This window comes from Hevea brasiliensis, chromosome 18 (genome assembly GCF_030052815.1).
Source record: "Hevea brasiliensis isolate MT/VB/25A 57/8 chromosome 18, ASM3005281v1, whole genome shotgun sequence".
Lineage (NCBI taxonomy): Eukaryota > Viridiplantae > Streptophyta > Magnoliopsida > Malpighiales > Euphorbiaceae > Hevea > Hevea brasiliensis.
Genome location: NC_079510.1, coordinates 28,062,826 through 28,077,618, shown reverse-complemented (window position 1 = coordinate 28,077,618; position 14,793 = coordinate 28,062,826). Strand labels below are relative to the sequence as shown.

Genomic DNA, 14,793 nt, shown 5'->3' with positions numbered 1-14,793 from the left:
AGTTCATATACTTAAAATTGCAGCATTATTGTATTCCTTCTAAAAGAACAAAAAAAATTATATATTTTTAATATCAAAATATCAATAAAAATAATAGTACTAGTATTAAAATAATAATATCAATATTAATAAAGTAATATAAACATAATAACTTACTCAAGAAAAATAATAAAATCAAATAATTCTTATATAAAAATATAAGATAATGCAAAATGTCCATAATACTGACACTGAATGGGGATAGCTCAGTGGGCAAGCATTCTACTCAAATCCCTTTAGCATATGGTGCTTGGATTGTTATGCTATAAGGAGTTAGAGTTGTGTCTCTGCTAAAAGTTTAAATTTTTTGGCACGGTGGTAAGCGTTCGATCCTACAATTGGTATAGAGCTAAGGTCAATGGTTTAAATCCCTGGCAGGTACTGGGGCTGGTTTGTTAGCACTGAGTGGGGATAGCTCAGTGAACCAGTATTCTACTTAGATCTTTTAGACCCATGGCGCTAGGGCTGCTATACTATAAGAGGTTATAATTGTGCTTCTATTAAAAATTTAAACTTTTGGTATGGTGGTAAACGCTCGATTCTATACATAATAAGTTATATAATACTTTCATTCAAATTATAAAACAATAGCAAATCAACAAGTATAATGAGTTAAGATTAATTTAGCTAAGCCAAGAGTATAAAACTATGCAATTAGATTTTAAAGAAATTCTTTATTATATTTTTATTCAATTCTTTGAAGTTAAAATTTTATTGGACAATGTGTAATTTTTACTAAATTAAATTTTAATTCACAATACTAAGTATTAAAAATAAATTTAATTTTAATATAGTAGATGTTTATAAAAATTTTGTAGATTATAATTAAAACATTTTCAAATTAAAAAGAAGATAGCTAATGTAATCTTAAACTTAGTAAGTTCAATTATTAATATCGATTTTTAAATATTCTTTTGGCCTATTCTCCACTATAACTATAGACCTTACAAAATATTTGATTTGAATCGCACTATTGACATTTTCAGTGTGTCATAATTCAATTCTATGAAACAACACATACATAAATTAAGTTACTTTATAACATTTATCTTAATAAATATATTTTATTATCTTATACATATTTTTCAATTATATAATTTTTAACAAGAAATTGTACTTTACGATTAAAAGGTGATTTAATATGTTTATAATTAAAAATAATCAAAGTCAATATTAGATTACATATGTACACTTATAATTAATAACAAATTAAATTATATATATAACAATTTAATTGCATATAATCTATATAATTTTATTGAAACTTTATAATATATTTAAAATATATAAAAAATACATATGTATAAAATCGGTTCTTCGGTTCAGTTCTAGTTTAGTTCTTAATGAATAACCAGAGTCGAACTAAAACAGTAAAATAATTTCAGTTCGGTTCCTACAATAATGACTCCTTTTCGGTTTCGGTTTGCCTCAGTTCGATTCTTTAATTTGATTCGAATCCCTTAGAAACTGTGTATAGCCCTAACGAAAACACAACTCATTATCAAGCAACATTCTCGGCGGGACAATAGCGCACCCTATAGCATGTATCCGACTTATGAACTTCCTATGCCTTAACCGAACACCTTCTCTTTGTCTGAACACCTTGTGCCCTATTCAAACACCTCATGCTTTGCTTGAACACCGTGTTTTATCCGACACCTTACTTAGATATCCTTAATGGCGAAAATGAATGACATGCTTCTCAATAATCTAAAATGATGTGTATTCTTTTTGGCATTTGATGCACTTTTATCGATCGATCTGAATTTTGAGAGCCCCCAAAACTCGTATATATAAATGCTTTGTAAATGATAATAGTCATCTTTCCACTTCGTGCAATCATCGTTCTGCGACTCTGCTGTTTTTCTTCCACAAATACTCCCTACTCCGGTGATCTTCCGACGATAAAAAACAAGTAAATCCCCACTTTCTTTACGCTATTCATCATTTGTCTACTTTCTTTTTCTATCAAAATGAGTGGGAAAGAGATAAGAGAAACCTCAAAACCTTCCTCCATCGATTACTGTAACTCCGATGAGTCTGTAGGGGTAATGGTCACCAAAAATCGACTGTCGACAACTGAAAAAGAGTAAGCTGGGCCTAGTAATGAAGGTGGCAATGCCGTTGGTATCAGCTATGAAGGTGGCGCGGCACGTACCACAATAGCTTCAAAGAAAAATCCAAAAAGAATTGCTAGCATAGACAAGATTGCCTTTGAAATCAAACCAATCGTACTGCCCACACTCATGACCATCTACCATATCCTCGAATAGCCATATGAAGCGAAAGCTCGCAAAGATCACTTGGGAGCCAATCACCACTTTGAAGGGGGAGATCGAGTAATTATCTATGAAGAACAACTAAAGGCTGGGTTAAGGTTCTCGTTGGACCCACTCTACATCAAAGTACTCTAGTACTATTAACTCTCAATCACTCAACTCCATCCGAACTCCTAGCGTTTATTGGTAGGTTCCTGAGCAATGTGCCGAGCCAAGCAACTAACCGCCACCGAGAAAATGTTCGCCAGTTTATATTGCTTAAGCTCACTAAAAAATGAAGAGGCCTAGAAAAATGACTAGTTCTAGTTCTTTTAAGCAAAACTGAACTGTCAGCTGTTTGCAAATCTCTCTTCCTCCCTAAAGAATTGAAAAGGATGCTTCTATCCTCCGGAGCCAAGAGAGGACGAGTTGGGAAGGAATTCGTCGCAACCAGTATAAAACAATTGCCATCCCTAAGTAAAAGGGAGAGGGAATATATATATATATATATATATATATATATATATATATAGTGATTTATGAAAGGTACAAAATGATAATCTCTTTTTTTTTTTTTTTATTACTTAGAAAACAGCTATTGTTTTTTTAACAAAATAAAAGTTTGAGTAATATCATTGACACGAGCTATAAATAAAATTAACCTGAAGAAGAATAGCATACAGATTGCAATACTAGTTTTTCTTTGGGAAGAGATTAACAGAATGTCCTCAATCCAATACATTGAAGGCCTAGATTGCCATGCTCGCAGCCTGCAAAATGGCTACAGTGAAATTATGCAACATTAAGTTGCACATTTTTATTAATCACAAACAAAAAATGGCAAATACATGGCACCTGATTCAGATAAAGTCACTCCGAATAATCTGGATAAGTAACTAGATCATTTCAATTTTGTAGCCATGTAACATACTCTCATCAAAACAAGAAGCAATAACTAGCAACATCCCATGCCAAGGGATGTCTTGGTGAACAAAGTAAATGCATTGCTTTATTTACCTTTCTGACAAACAAGGCAAAGCGATAACAGGCCTATGCAGTTTACAGATTATGAAGAACCAAAAAAGATTAAAAAGCCAATGAAGCACAAAAGGGCATAAAGTGAAAAAGAACTGGAGGCATCATGCAGAGGACCCTTAGCCTGTGAGAGCAGAGTTGAGAGCACTGTGAACATCAACACCAATCTGGGCCTCAGCTTTCTCCAAGTCAGTTGTAGCTGTGCTCAGCTTCTGAGTGAACTCTGCAAGCCCCTTTTGAACTAAGCTTTGGTCAATTTGGTCGATTGGCACAGCCTCAATAGCAATTATATCAGCGACAGAGTTGGCGTGGATGAAAGCAAATCCACTGCTAAGAAAATATTTGGTCACATCATTTCCTTCATGCACTGATAAGACCCCAGGCTTCAATTCTGCAATTGTGGGTACGTGCCCTGGCAAAACACCCATTTGGCCAGTTGTCGCAGGTACAATGACCATGTCAACCTGAGAAAGTAGTGTGTAAATGATAAACATCATCACTCAATGTAAGACTGTCGACAAGAGAAACTGAATGGGTCTTGATCGTAATATCATATATTACTGCTGAATTCAAGAATTCCATAATATAATAACTGCTGAGCTCAAGAATTCCACCATTTTGTATCTAGAGTAGAGTTTTACGGATCAGGAACTATGTACTATCTTAATGAGAACCATAAGTAACTCGATATACCTATCTGATGATTTCTTACGCTGTGGCTCAAGCCAATTTGTTGAGCCAAAAAAAAAGCATTTCACAGATGTGGCATTAGTATCAAACAAAAGTTTCAATATGGCGCAAAATGATCTATAGATGGATGAAAGTTCTAAAAGATTAATTTCAACCCTTCACATCATCAAAGGTTTTCAATATTCTGTCATTATTTCTCTCAACTTTCTCAATATGGAAAATAATTTGATTAATATTTTCTTGTATCTTTTAAATTTTAGTTGTTACTTAAGAGCGGACAATGAATGGTAAGCTAATAAGAGTAGAGTCAGCAGAAAGCAGATGAGAGAAAAAAAACCATGAACACTTCATGCACCAATTTCATCCTTCAGTAGCATGCAAAAGCTTAGAAAGCTATACACCAAGACATATCATCCCTAATACAGAGCACGTACAAATGTATTAAGCAGTGGTCAAATGTTAAACAAGGCTTGGCCAAGAATTCAACTTTCATTCCACATCACTTAACAGCCCTTCACACAAGTCATGGCCACAGTAAAGCATATTTAACAGTACAAAAAAAGGGTAAATTACTTTTTCTTCTTTGCATTATGCCAAAATTAACAAATATGTCCCCCAATTTTAAAAAATCAATGATTTAGTCTCCATACTTTGATTCCATCAAACTAAAGGTCCCTTCGTCTAATTTTCCATTATTTGTCTAAGAAATGACCAAAATACCCTTAAAAATAATTAATTTTTTTCATCCTTGGATTATGTCAAAATTAACACGTACGTCCTCTCACTTTTCAAAAAATCAATGGTTTAGTCCTTGTATTTTGACTCCGTCAAACTGAAAAGAAATTACACTCTTTTCAAATATGGATGAAGGGACTTTTCAATTTGATGAAGTCAAAATACAGGGACTAAAACATTTATTTTGAAACTGAGGGACAAAATTGTTAATTTTGACATAATCCAGGGATGAAAAAGTATTTTACTCTAAAAAATTTGCGCAGCAAGGCCCAGACAGCAAAAGGTGCATAACATCAGGCATGAATTTTCTGGGAATGATTTTTTGCAGAGAGCAAGTAAATATAAGACAGTAAGACACAATGTTGTAGAACCTAGGTTCTCACACCCAAATCCTAGGTTCTCACACCCAAATACTTAATTTTAATTCCAAATCTAAATATGCCACTAAAGTTTGTACCTTATATAGAAAAATTAAAAATAGGAAATTGTTAAATAGCTTCCTAAAAGCCCTATAAAAATATAAACTTACTTATTAAATTTCCTACTAAAAGAAGAATAATAATTATTAAGATGCCCTTCTTTTAAGAAGGGTTCATATCACGTTTAGAACTTGGGCTATGCCTAAAGGGAGGAACACACACTGTAGCACATAACATTGTCTGTCCTCGTTTTCAGGAAGCACAGGTATGTTACTTTAAATATTTTCCTAAAATATCTTGTATGACTTTTACACTGAATTACCTCTGCTAAATGGTAGAATAATTAATGGCTAGTGCCAGTTATGAGCTATTCATTAGGTAAATTAATAATAATAATAATAATAATAATAACTCCCTGAACTTTTTGGTAGTATACACATTAGTCCTATTTGAAAATTAGCAAATTTTGTCTTTATAATAACATCACTGAACAGTGTATGATTTTGAGGAACTAAACTATTTTATAGCTCAGGAACTAAAGTGCAATTATATTTTAATATCTTAAGGACTAAAGTTTGGTTAGTTTAAAATGCTAGGTACTAAAGTGTAAAGAAAAATTTATAGTTTTACAACCAATGACTAAGTTTAGAGTTTTAAAAAACTAACTGTAGATTTGTTAGTAAATTACATGGAACAAAATGCTAATTTTGACACAGCAATAATCAAATTGCATATTATCACATTAGATGGGAGCATTACTGAGGATACCCTCCTCTATGGTACTTCCCTCATGCAAAGTGTTGCATACTATAGGAGGAAGTGTAAGAATAGGAGGGAAGTTGTAACTAATGTTATTATTAGTTGTAACTGGATTCTGTTAGAAAGTTGGCAGCTGTAGCTAACTCTTAGAGAAAAACTACTGCACAAGAGAGATATATATCTCAGTTGGTAGATCTTGTAATCTCATTCAAGAATCATCTGAAAATAATATTTCTCTATTTCCTCAATCTATTCCTCAACTCCTTTCTCTCTTTCTTCTAATTTCTCTCTATTTCTTTTGAATTCTCTATTAGGGTTTCACAACCCTAACATTTGGTATCAGAGCTATTGAGTCTAGGGATCAGTGGGAAATTGATCTTTGGAAGTCGGAACTATGACTAGATCAGTTGTAGCAAGTCCAGAGATGGTAAAGAATGCTGAGTTGGAAGAGCAAGTGAGAAACTAGCAAGATGTTTCTCGGAATTTGCAGGAGGTGGCTTCAATAATTGTTGGAGATCTGAAGGAATTCAAGGAAGATAAGATGAAGAAAACTGATAGCCAAAGTATCATCTTGGAAGAGTTACGAGCCTATATGATTGCTGAAAGGAATAAGGGGCCTTAGTAGTTCTGGTAAGGGGGAAATCATATCTAAAAATATTGGATCTCAGTCAATTTTGGGAAATGGCAAAGGATTACTTCCTAATCCTATGGGGATCTGGAATTTGTAGAATGGAGGTAATTCTAGTAACCTTGGAAACTTTTCTTTTATGGAGGGAATGCCACAGATGTTGCCTAAGATGGAGTTGGTTACTTTTGATGGGAAAGAACCTAGGGTTTGGTTGAGGAAGTGAGAAATATTTTGAGCTCTATAGGGTTCCAATTGATCAAAAGGTTCCTATTGCGAGCTTATTTCTTGTGGATAGGGCTAATGCATGGTTCCATAATTGGAATAGGTGTGGAGTACATTCTTGGGAGGAATTTGAGAAAGGAATTTGCAGTAGGTTTGGGGATGAAGGGTTAGTAAAGGTGGCAATTTGTGTCTTGTCATGTCTAAACGGGTTGCCTCTCGTTTTGACATGACACGATTATAATTGACCCAAACACGACACGATTATTAATCGTGTCATAAAATCCTAACCCAAAAAAAAACCCATTAATAAAACAGGTCACACGACACGACCCGTGTAGTCCGTTTTAAAAATAGGTCACCTAAACAGGTCACAAGACACGACAAGTGTAACTCGTTTAATGGCCCATTTATCAAACAATTCATATAAATAGGTTATACGACACGACCTGTGTAACGCATTTAATGACCCGTATTACTTGTTTACTTAAAAATTTTGAGATGATTGCAAGGGAGGGGACAGAATTTGCATTGGGACTATCTAATGCTCATATAATTAATAACCAACTGCACTATACTTTATATATGATCTTCTTCGTATGTATATATATGAATTATATCTATTAAATTATTATATAAATTAAATTAATGTTATATTAAAATAAATAAATAATTAATAATGCAGTAATTTATTTTATCAGTATATTCGTAAAAATTATTTTTTAATCTATACTAAAATTTTATTAAATTTAATCATTTTTTTAATTCTTAAAATAAATAAAATTTTGTTTCTAAATATTAACAATCTTCAAAAAATTTAGAATCACTATGTAGTTTTATTTTCTTAACCTCATATAATTTATTTATATATAAAATGAGTAGTTATAATGAAATCAATTATAATGTTTGAGTCTAAATTTTTTCTTTTTGATCACTACTTAATTTGTTTATATATATATATATATATATATATAAATCAAGAATTAAAATTTTCTTTTACTATAAAATGTTTGATAAAAATAAAAAAAAATTATAAATTTATATTAAGAGTTAAATTATATTTTTAATTATAAAAATGGATCAAAATAAAAAAGGTTAACTTGTTAACCTGATTAAATAAATGGGTTGTGTATCTTATCGGATTAAGCATGTTAACCCGATTAAACCTATATTTTTAGCGTTTCATAAACAAGGTGACCCATTTATGCCCTGAACCTGTTTATGCTAATCTCAAACCCTTTTAACTACGTGTAGAGTCGTGTCGGGTAATCGGATCTTATAAAAAATTGCCAGCTCTAGGTTAAAGGATTTAGTAAAGGGATTTATGAAACTCAAGCAGGAAGGATCTTTAGAAGAATATCAAGATGAATTTGAGGATTTTAGAACAAGAATGGAGAGTTTAATGCCTGAACTAGGTGAATCCTATTTTCTGTCTGCTTTTATAGGGGTTTTAAAGAATAAAATCAGGTTGGTTGTTAGAATGATGAAGCCCGTTTCCTTATCTCAGGCTATAGAAGTAGCTAACAAGTGTTGGAAGTCAATAAAAAACCTAAGAATACCAGTAATGTTTCCACGCCTTTTAGAAGCCAATCTACTGTCACTTCAATTCCATATCAAACCAATTACTCAAACCAGTATGTCAAACCATATCAAACCTATAAAATCCTCCAAGACCACCCAATCTTGACAAATCCAATCCGGCAACAATTAATACTCAGTCCAGTACCAACTTTCCCAAACCACCACCTGCTAAACCAACAAATTCTTCTTCAAACCCCGTTAAGAATCAACCACCATGTTATAGATATGGGGAAAAGTATTTTCCAGAGCATCAATGTAAGCATAAATCATTAAATGCAATATATGTTGGGGGGAAGTATGATGATGGGGGTGAAGAGGAGTGGTTTAAAGCTGGAATGGAGATGAAGGATTGGTGGAATATGGACGACAATGCTTTGTCAGTTCATGCACTGGAAGGTAGTCATGGCATTGATACCACAAGGATGTTGGGACTCCATAAAAACAGGCAGTTGATGATATTAATTGATAATGGCAATACCACTAATTTCCTTGATAAGAGAATAGCTAAAGAATTGAAATTGGAGTTTGTTCCAACACCATTCATTGCTATTAAAGCGGCTGATGGAAGGAAATTGGGCTGTAATTTGAAATGTCAACAATTTAGATGGAAAATGCAGGGTTATGAATTTACTTCCGATCCGAAAATCCTGGAGTTAAGGGGCTTTGATATGATTTTAGGAGTTGATTGGTTAAGAATTCATAATCCAGTTTTATTTGATTTTCAAGCTTCATCAATTATTATCACTTCAGAAGGGCAATCAGTGGTTTTGCAAGGAATAGGTGAGGGAAAGTTGCAATCTGGAATATGGTGTTCTAATGATCTACTCAATAGAAAAGGGAAGGATTTTCAATCTCCCTTATTTTTGTATCATGGATACTGAGCATTCTTTAATGTCTGCTACTTCAGATACTATTGTGGATGATTGAATACAAGAGTTATTATAGAAGTATCATGGTATTTTTGAAGAACCCAAGGGGTTGCCACCCTTTGGAAGTCACAATCATGCCATTCCATTGCAAAGTAATGCTCAACCTGTTAATATCAAACCCTATAGATACCCTCATTATCAGAAAACAGAGATTGAGAAGCTTGTAGCTGATATGCTTTCCTCTTCTATAATTCAACTAAGTACCAGCTCTTATTCTTCACCTGTTCTCTTGGTAAAGAAGAAAGATGGGAAATGGAGGTTTTGTATTGACTATAGAAGGTTAAATGACCTGACAGTAAAAGATAAGTTTTCAATTCCTATCATTGATGACTTGTAGATGAATTAAATGCGGTTGTTGGCTTTTCTAAGATAGATCTAAAGGTTGAGTATCATCAAATCATAATGAAAGTTGAAGATATTCCCAAGACTGCCTTTAGAACACACCATGGCCACTTTGAATTTAAAGTGATGCCTTTTAGGCTCATTAATGCCCTTGCCACTTTTTAGGCCTTGATGAATCACATTTTTCAGTCTTTCCAAAGGAAGTTTGTCTTGGTGTTTTTTAATGACATTTTGATTTATAGTAAAGACATGGAGAGTCATTTGAAACATTTGGAACAAGTTTTTGAAGTGTTGCAGGCCCAACAGCTTTTTACAAAGCAATCTAAATGTTTTTGTGGTCAGACTGAGATCAAGTATTTAGGGCACATCATTTCTAGGCAGGGAGTTGCTACATATCCAAAAAAAGTGGCTACAATGGTTACTTGGCCTGTCCCTACTTCAGTTAAAGACCTTAGAAGTTTCTTGGGTCTTACAGGCTATTATAGGAAGTTCATTAGAAACTATAGGGTTAACTGATCTTTTGAAGAAAGATTCATTTCATTGGACTGGGTTAGCATAGCTGGCATTTGGAAATTAAGAATATAAATGGCTGAAGCACCAGTGTTAGCCCTACCTAATTTCTCTAAAACATTTACTGTGGAGACAAATGCTAGTAGTTGGGGTATGGGGCCTGTATTGCAGTAGCAGAGACATCTTATTGCTTACATTTCTAAGGCCTTTGGTCCAGAAGTCAAGCTTTATCTGTTTATAAAAAAGAATTACTTGCAATTACTTTGTTGTGGGGAAGTGGACACATCATTTGGAACAAGGTCAATTATTTATTAAAACTGATCATGAGAGTATTAAATACTTGTTACATAAGAGGTTGCACACGAACCTTCAACAAAGAGGTATTTCAAAATTGTTGGGGTTGGATTATAAGATTTTGTATAGAGAGAGTGTTGATAATACAGTGGCAAATGCACTATCTAGAAGGCCTACAAGTCCTCATGCTTGTGCTATTCAGTCTATAGTAATTCCTACTTGGCTGCAGCAATTAGTGCATAGTTATGCAGGGGATGAAAAGGTAACAGTTGATTCAGCAGCTATCTTTGGATGCTAATGTCTCTTCTCTTTATAAATCGAAGAATGGGGTTCTATTTTACAAAGATAAGATGTATGTAGGGGCATCTACTTCATTAAGACAAATCTTGTTGCAATTTTATCATAATTCAGTTGTGGGAGGCCATTCAAGAATCAATGTTACTTATATGAGATTGAAGAGGTATTTTTTTTTTTTCGCCAGGGTCAAAGATGTGATGCAGTGGGTGAAGAGTTGTTATGTGTGTGCCAAATGTAAAGGGGAAACTTGTGCTTATCCTAGTTTGTTACAACCTCTCCCAATCCCTTCTCAAGCATGGCAAGAGATTTCAATGAATTTTATTGAAGGTCTACCTAAATCAAAAGGGAAAGATACAATTTTAGTGGTGGTTTGCAGATTGACCAAGGTGGGCCATTTTATTCCTCTGTCTCATCCATATTCAGCAGCTTGATTAGCACATCTTTTTATGGATACTGTGTTCAAGCTTCATGGAGTTCCTTAGATTATTACTTCTGATAGATATAAGGTTTTTACTAGTTTATTTTTGCAAGAATTATTCAAGTGTATGGGGGTTAAGCTAGCTTTTAGTTCAGCCTATCATCCACAATCTGATGGACAAACTGAGAGAGTTAATCAGTTTCTTGAACTCTATTTGAGGTGCATGGTTCACTTGAAACCATCCACTTGGACCACTTGGTCACAATTGGCAGAGTGGTGGTATAATTCTTCCTCTCATAGTGCCATTAAGATGTCTCCTTTTGAGGCACTTCATGGATATGTTCCACCATTTTTGCCTATGTGTTCAGTTGCTGGTGTGAAAGTAGGGGCTGTAGGTGAATATTTGCATGACAGGTTGCAATTCAGCTCCATTCATAAAGAAAACTTGAAGCAAGCTCAGAATAGAATGAAGCAACAAGCTGATAAGGGTAGGCCTGAAAGGGAGTTTTCAGTAGATGATTGGGTGTATCTCAAGTTACAACCTTATAGGCAGTTCTCAGTAGCTATAAGGCAAAACTTGAAACTTTCTGCTAAGTACTATGGGCCATTTCAAGTGTGTGTTAGAATTGGGAAAGTGGCTTACAAGTTAAAGTTGCCGTCTACCTCTACTATTCATCCTATTTTTCATGTTTCCTTATTCAACAGGAAATTAAGTGATGGTGAGGTTCCTATTACAGACCTGTTATCCAAGAAGATCAGTTTGTAGTCCTACCAGATAAGGTGTTGCATACAAGAGTGATTATTAGAGGTGATCAGAAAGTGGAACAACAGTTTATTAAATGGCTGCATTTGCCTGAAGAGGATGCTATTTGAGAGGATAAGAGTTCTATTAGTACTCAATTTCCAGATTCTTCCCTTTCTTGGGGACAAGAAAGTGCTACAAGAGGAGGTATTGTTACATACTATCAGAGGGAGTGTAAGAATAGGAGGGAAGGTATTGGTGGGAGAGTGAGTTAGGAAGTTGTAATTAATGTTGTTATTAGTTGTAACTGGATTCTGTTAAAGAGTTGGCAGCTGTAGCTAACTCTTAGAGAAATAACTGCCACACAAGAGATATATATCTCAGTTGGTAGATCTTGTAATCTAATTCAAGAATCATCTGAAAATAATATTTCTCTATTCTCTCAATCTATTCTTTAACTCCTTTCTCTCTTTCTTCTAATTTCTCTATTTCTTTTGAATTCTCTGTTAGGGTTTCACAACCTAAAACAGAGTTTCTCCTACAGGCTTTCTCAGCTTGAATTATAGACAGAGCATGCCATGAAAAGAAAAGGAACCAATTTTTATTTATATATTTTTAAAAAGTGTTGACTATATTTTTTTTACATGCTATATACATCTCAAAGCCATTTTACAATAAAGTAGAACACAAACTCAAAGTCTAACAATAATTTGTTGACTTTATTTGGTAAAGGATCACTATGTTCAATATATAAATTACTCATCTCAACATAAACCATATTCATAACTAGATTATGCTTTACAATCTATTCACTATTATCAATATGTTATATAAATTCCAATGGGTGCATAAGAGGCAATAAAAAAAAAAATTGAAAACAATCTAATTTACTCACCTCAAGCTACAATATCAGTAAAGCCTAAAAGAAATTACAATTATGAAGACAGTAAATCTATTTGGAAATAGCATTAAATGCTTAGAGAAACAACTCAATTTATGTCTCCGTCTGGATCATTAACCAAAAAAAAAAAAAAAAATCTGAAATACCCTATCGTTTATAATTCTAGACAAACCAAGATAAATTGAAAGCAGATACCATGTAATCAAGCTCTAAGATAGCATAGAAACACAATCTCCTACTTAGCTGCTGTGCTTAGCGCATAAGCTGTGAAAATGACCAGAAGCCCAGAACTATTACATCACATTTTCAAAACTCCAGCCAAATGAGCACTAATAGGATATCCATCTCTCTTTAATCAAATAATCATGAAGAGAGGATTGAAGATGTTAGATGAAGACATATCACCCAATAAAATGAGAAGAGGTTACCGGCTAACACAAATCCAACATGTGAAACTGAACAAAAAATCCCAAATGAAGAGAATCGTGAAAACCTTGATAACCAAAATCCAATCAAATCAATTCCCAGTAAATATTCACACCAATTTCGTTCCCCTTATTTTAGAACTTCAGTCAGATGAACAAAATACTAAAAAAATATCAACAGTAGCAAATTTCTGATAAGAAGAATCGGAATTCCTCAAACAAAATGCCATAGAATCCAAATCCAAGCAAAACCAGATAAGAAATTCAGAAAGCTCAAAAATAAAATCAAACCTCCTTGCTGGAGAGCTCAGATGCATAGGGAAGCACAAAATTGACAGTGAGCTTCGATGGAATGGTAGAGGGAGTAGAAGGACGAGGCTGCATAAAGGTCAATGGAGTCTTGGGCGGCTCCATGTTTGGTATTACCTTCTTCCATGATTCTACGAAGGTTGAATCGACGGTGGGCGTGGCTGGCACATCCGTCGAGAAGGCTCGAGCCATCATCTTTGGCTGTTGATTGATGGATCGAGCCAAGAGGCGTGATGCTTGCCGGAACATGGTTGTGATGGTGGTGGAGGAGGCGGCGGCGGCGTCGGCGTCGGCGGATTCGGAGATTGGAAGCGGAGGTGCGTCAGCGGGGGATAGCGGATGTTGTATGTTATTCTCCACCCTCTTCTGCCTATTTCTTCTTCGGATTGAATAAAATATTTTACATAAAATTATTATTATTATTATTATTATTTTATTAAAAGATAAATATATCATCTGCACAAATGGTCACGGAGCCTTAACATTTCTATCGTCAATGTTTAACATCTAACTTTATTAATTTTATAGCATGTTGATATCTACCATTTTAATTAGCAGGTCACATGGAACACACTTTGTTATCCAAGTGGCACCGCTAAAAGAAGATAACATAGAAAAAGGAAAAAAAATAAAAAAGCAAATAGGCACAAAATTGAATTCCTCCTGTTAAAATTGAGGACAAATACCTTCCACCTGACACGGTAGTTCTAGAGTTGATTAATTTTGATGTCATTTTAGGGTTGGATTGGCTCGTAGCTAATTATTCTACCTTGGACTATAGCGACAAGATAGCAAAATTCAAAGGATATGATGAGTCAAAGGTAATTTTTCAAAGAGATCAAGTATTAGTGCTGAAAGGAATGATTTCTGCTATGCAGGCTAAGAAAATGCTAAGAAAAGGATGTAGAAGCTTTCTAGCTCATGTTAAGAAAGTTATGAAAGGAGTTGGACCAAAGTCAATTCCAATTATAAGAAAGTTTCACTTGAAAAGGAGATTATTGATTTTTTATTAAAAGATAAATACATCATTTATACAAATGGTCAGTTAGCCCTTAACATTTTTATTGTCAACATTTAACACCTGACTTTATTAATTTTATAATATGTTAATATTTATAGTTCTAATCAGCAGGTCACGTGGAAACACACTTTGTTGTGCAAGTGGCACCGTTAAAAGAAGATAACATAGAAAAAGAAAAAAAAAATAAAAAAGCAAACAGTAACAAAATTGAATTCCTCTGGCCATAATTGAGGACAAATGCC

General features: G+C 33.9%; 1 protein-coding gene across 1 annotated transcript; it reads right to left on the bottom strand.

Annotated features, from left to right (window-relative positions):
- Positions 1 to 3,079: 3,079 nt before the first annotated feature.
- On the bottom strand, positions 3,080 to 14,020 carry LOC110655130 (ATP synthase subunit delta', mitochondrial). The gene is made up of 2 exons (XM_021811326.2): positions 13,513 to 14,020; positions 3,080 to 3,796 (listed from the first exon to the last, which is right to left on the bottom strand). The coding sequence occupies exons 1-2, from the start codon at positions 13,984 to 13,986 to the stop codon at positions 3,452 to 3,454; spliced, it is 819 nt and encodes a 272-aa protein (XP_021667018.2). The 5' UTR covers positions 13,987 to 14,020; the 3' UTR covers positions 3,080 to 3,451.
- Positions 14,021 to 14,793: the final 773 nt, after the last annotated feature.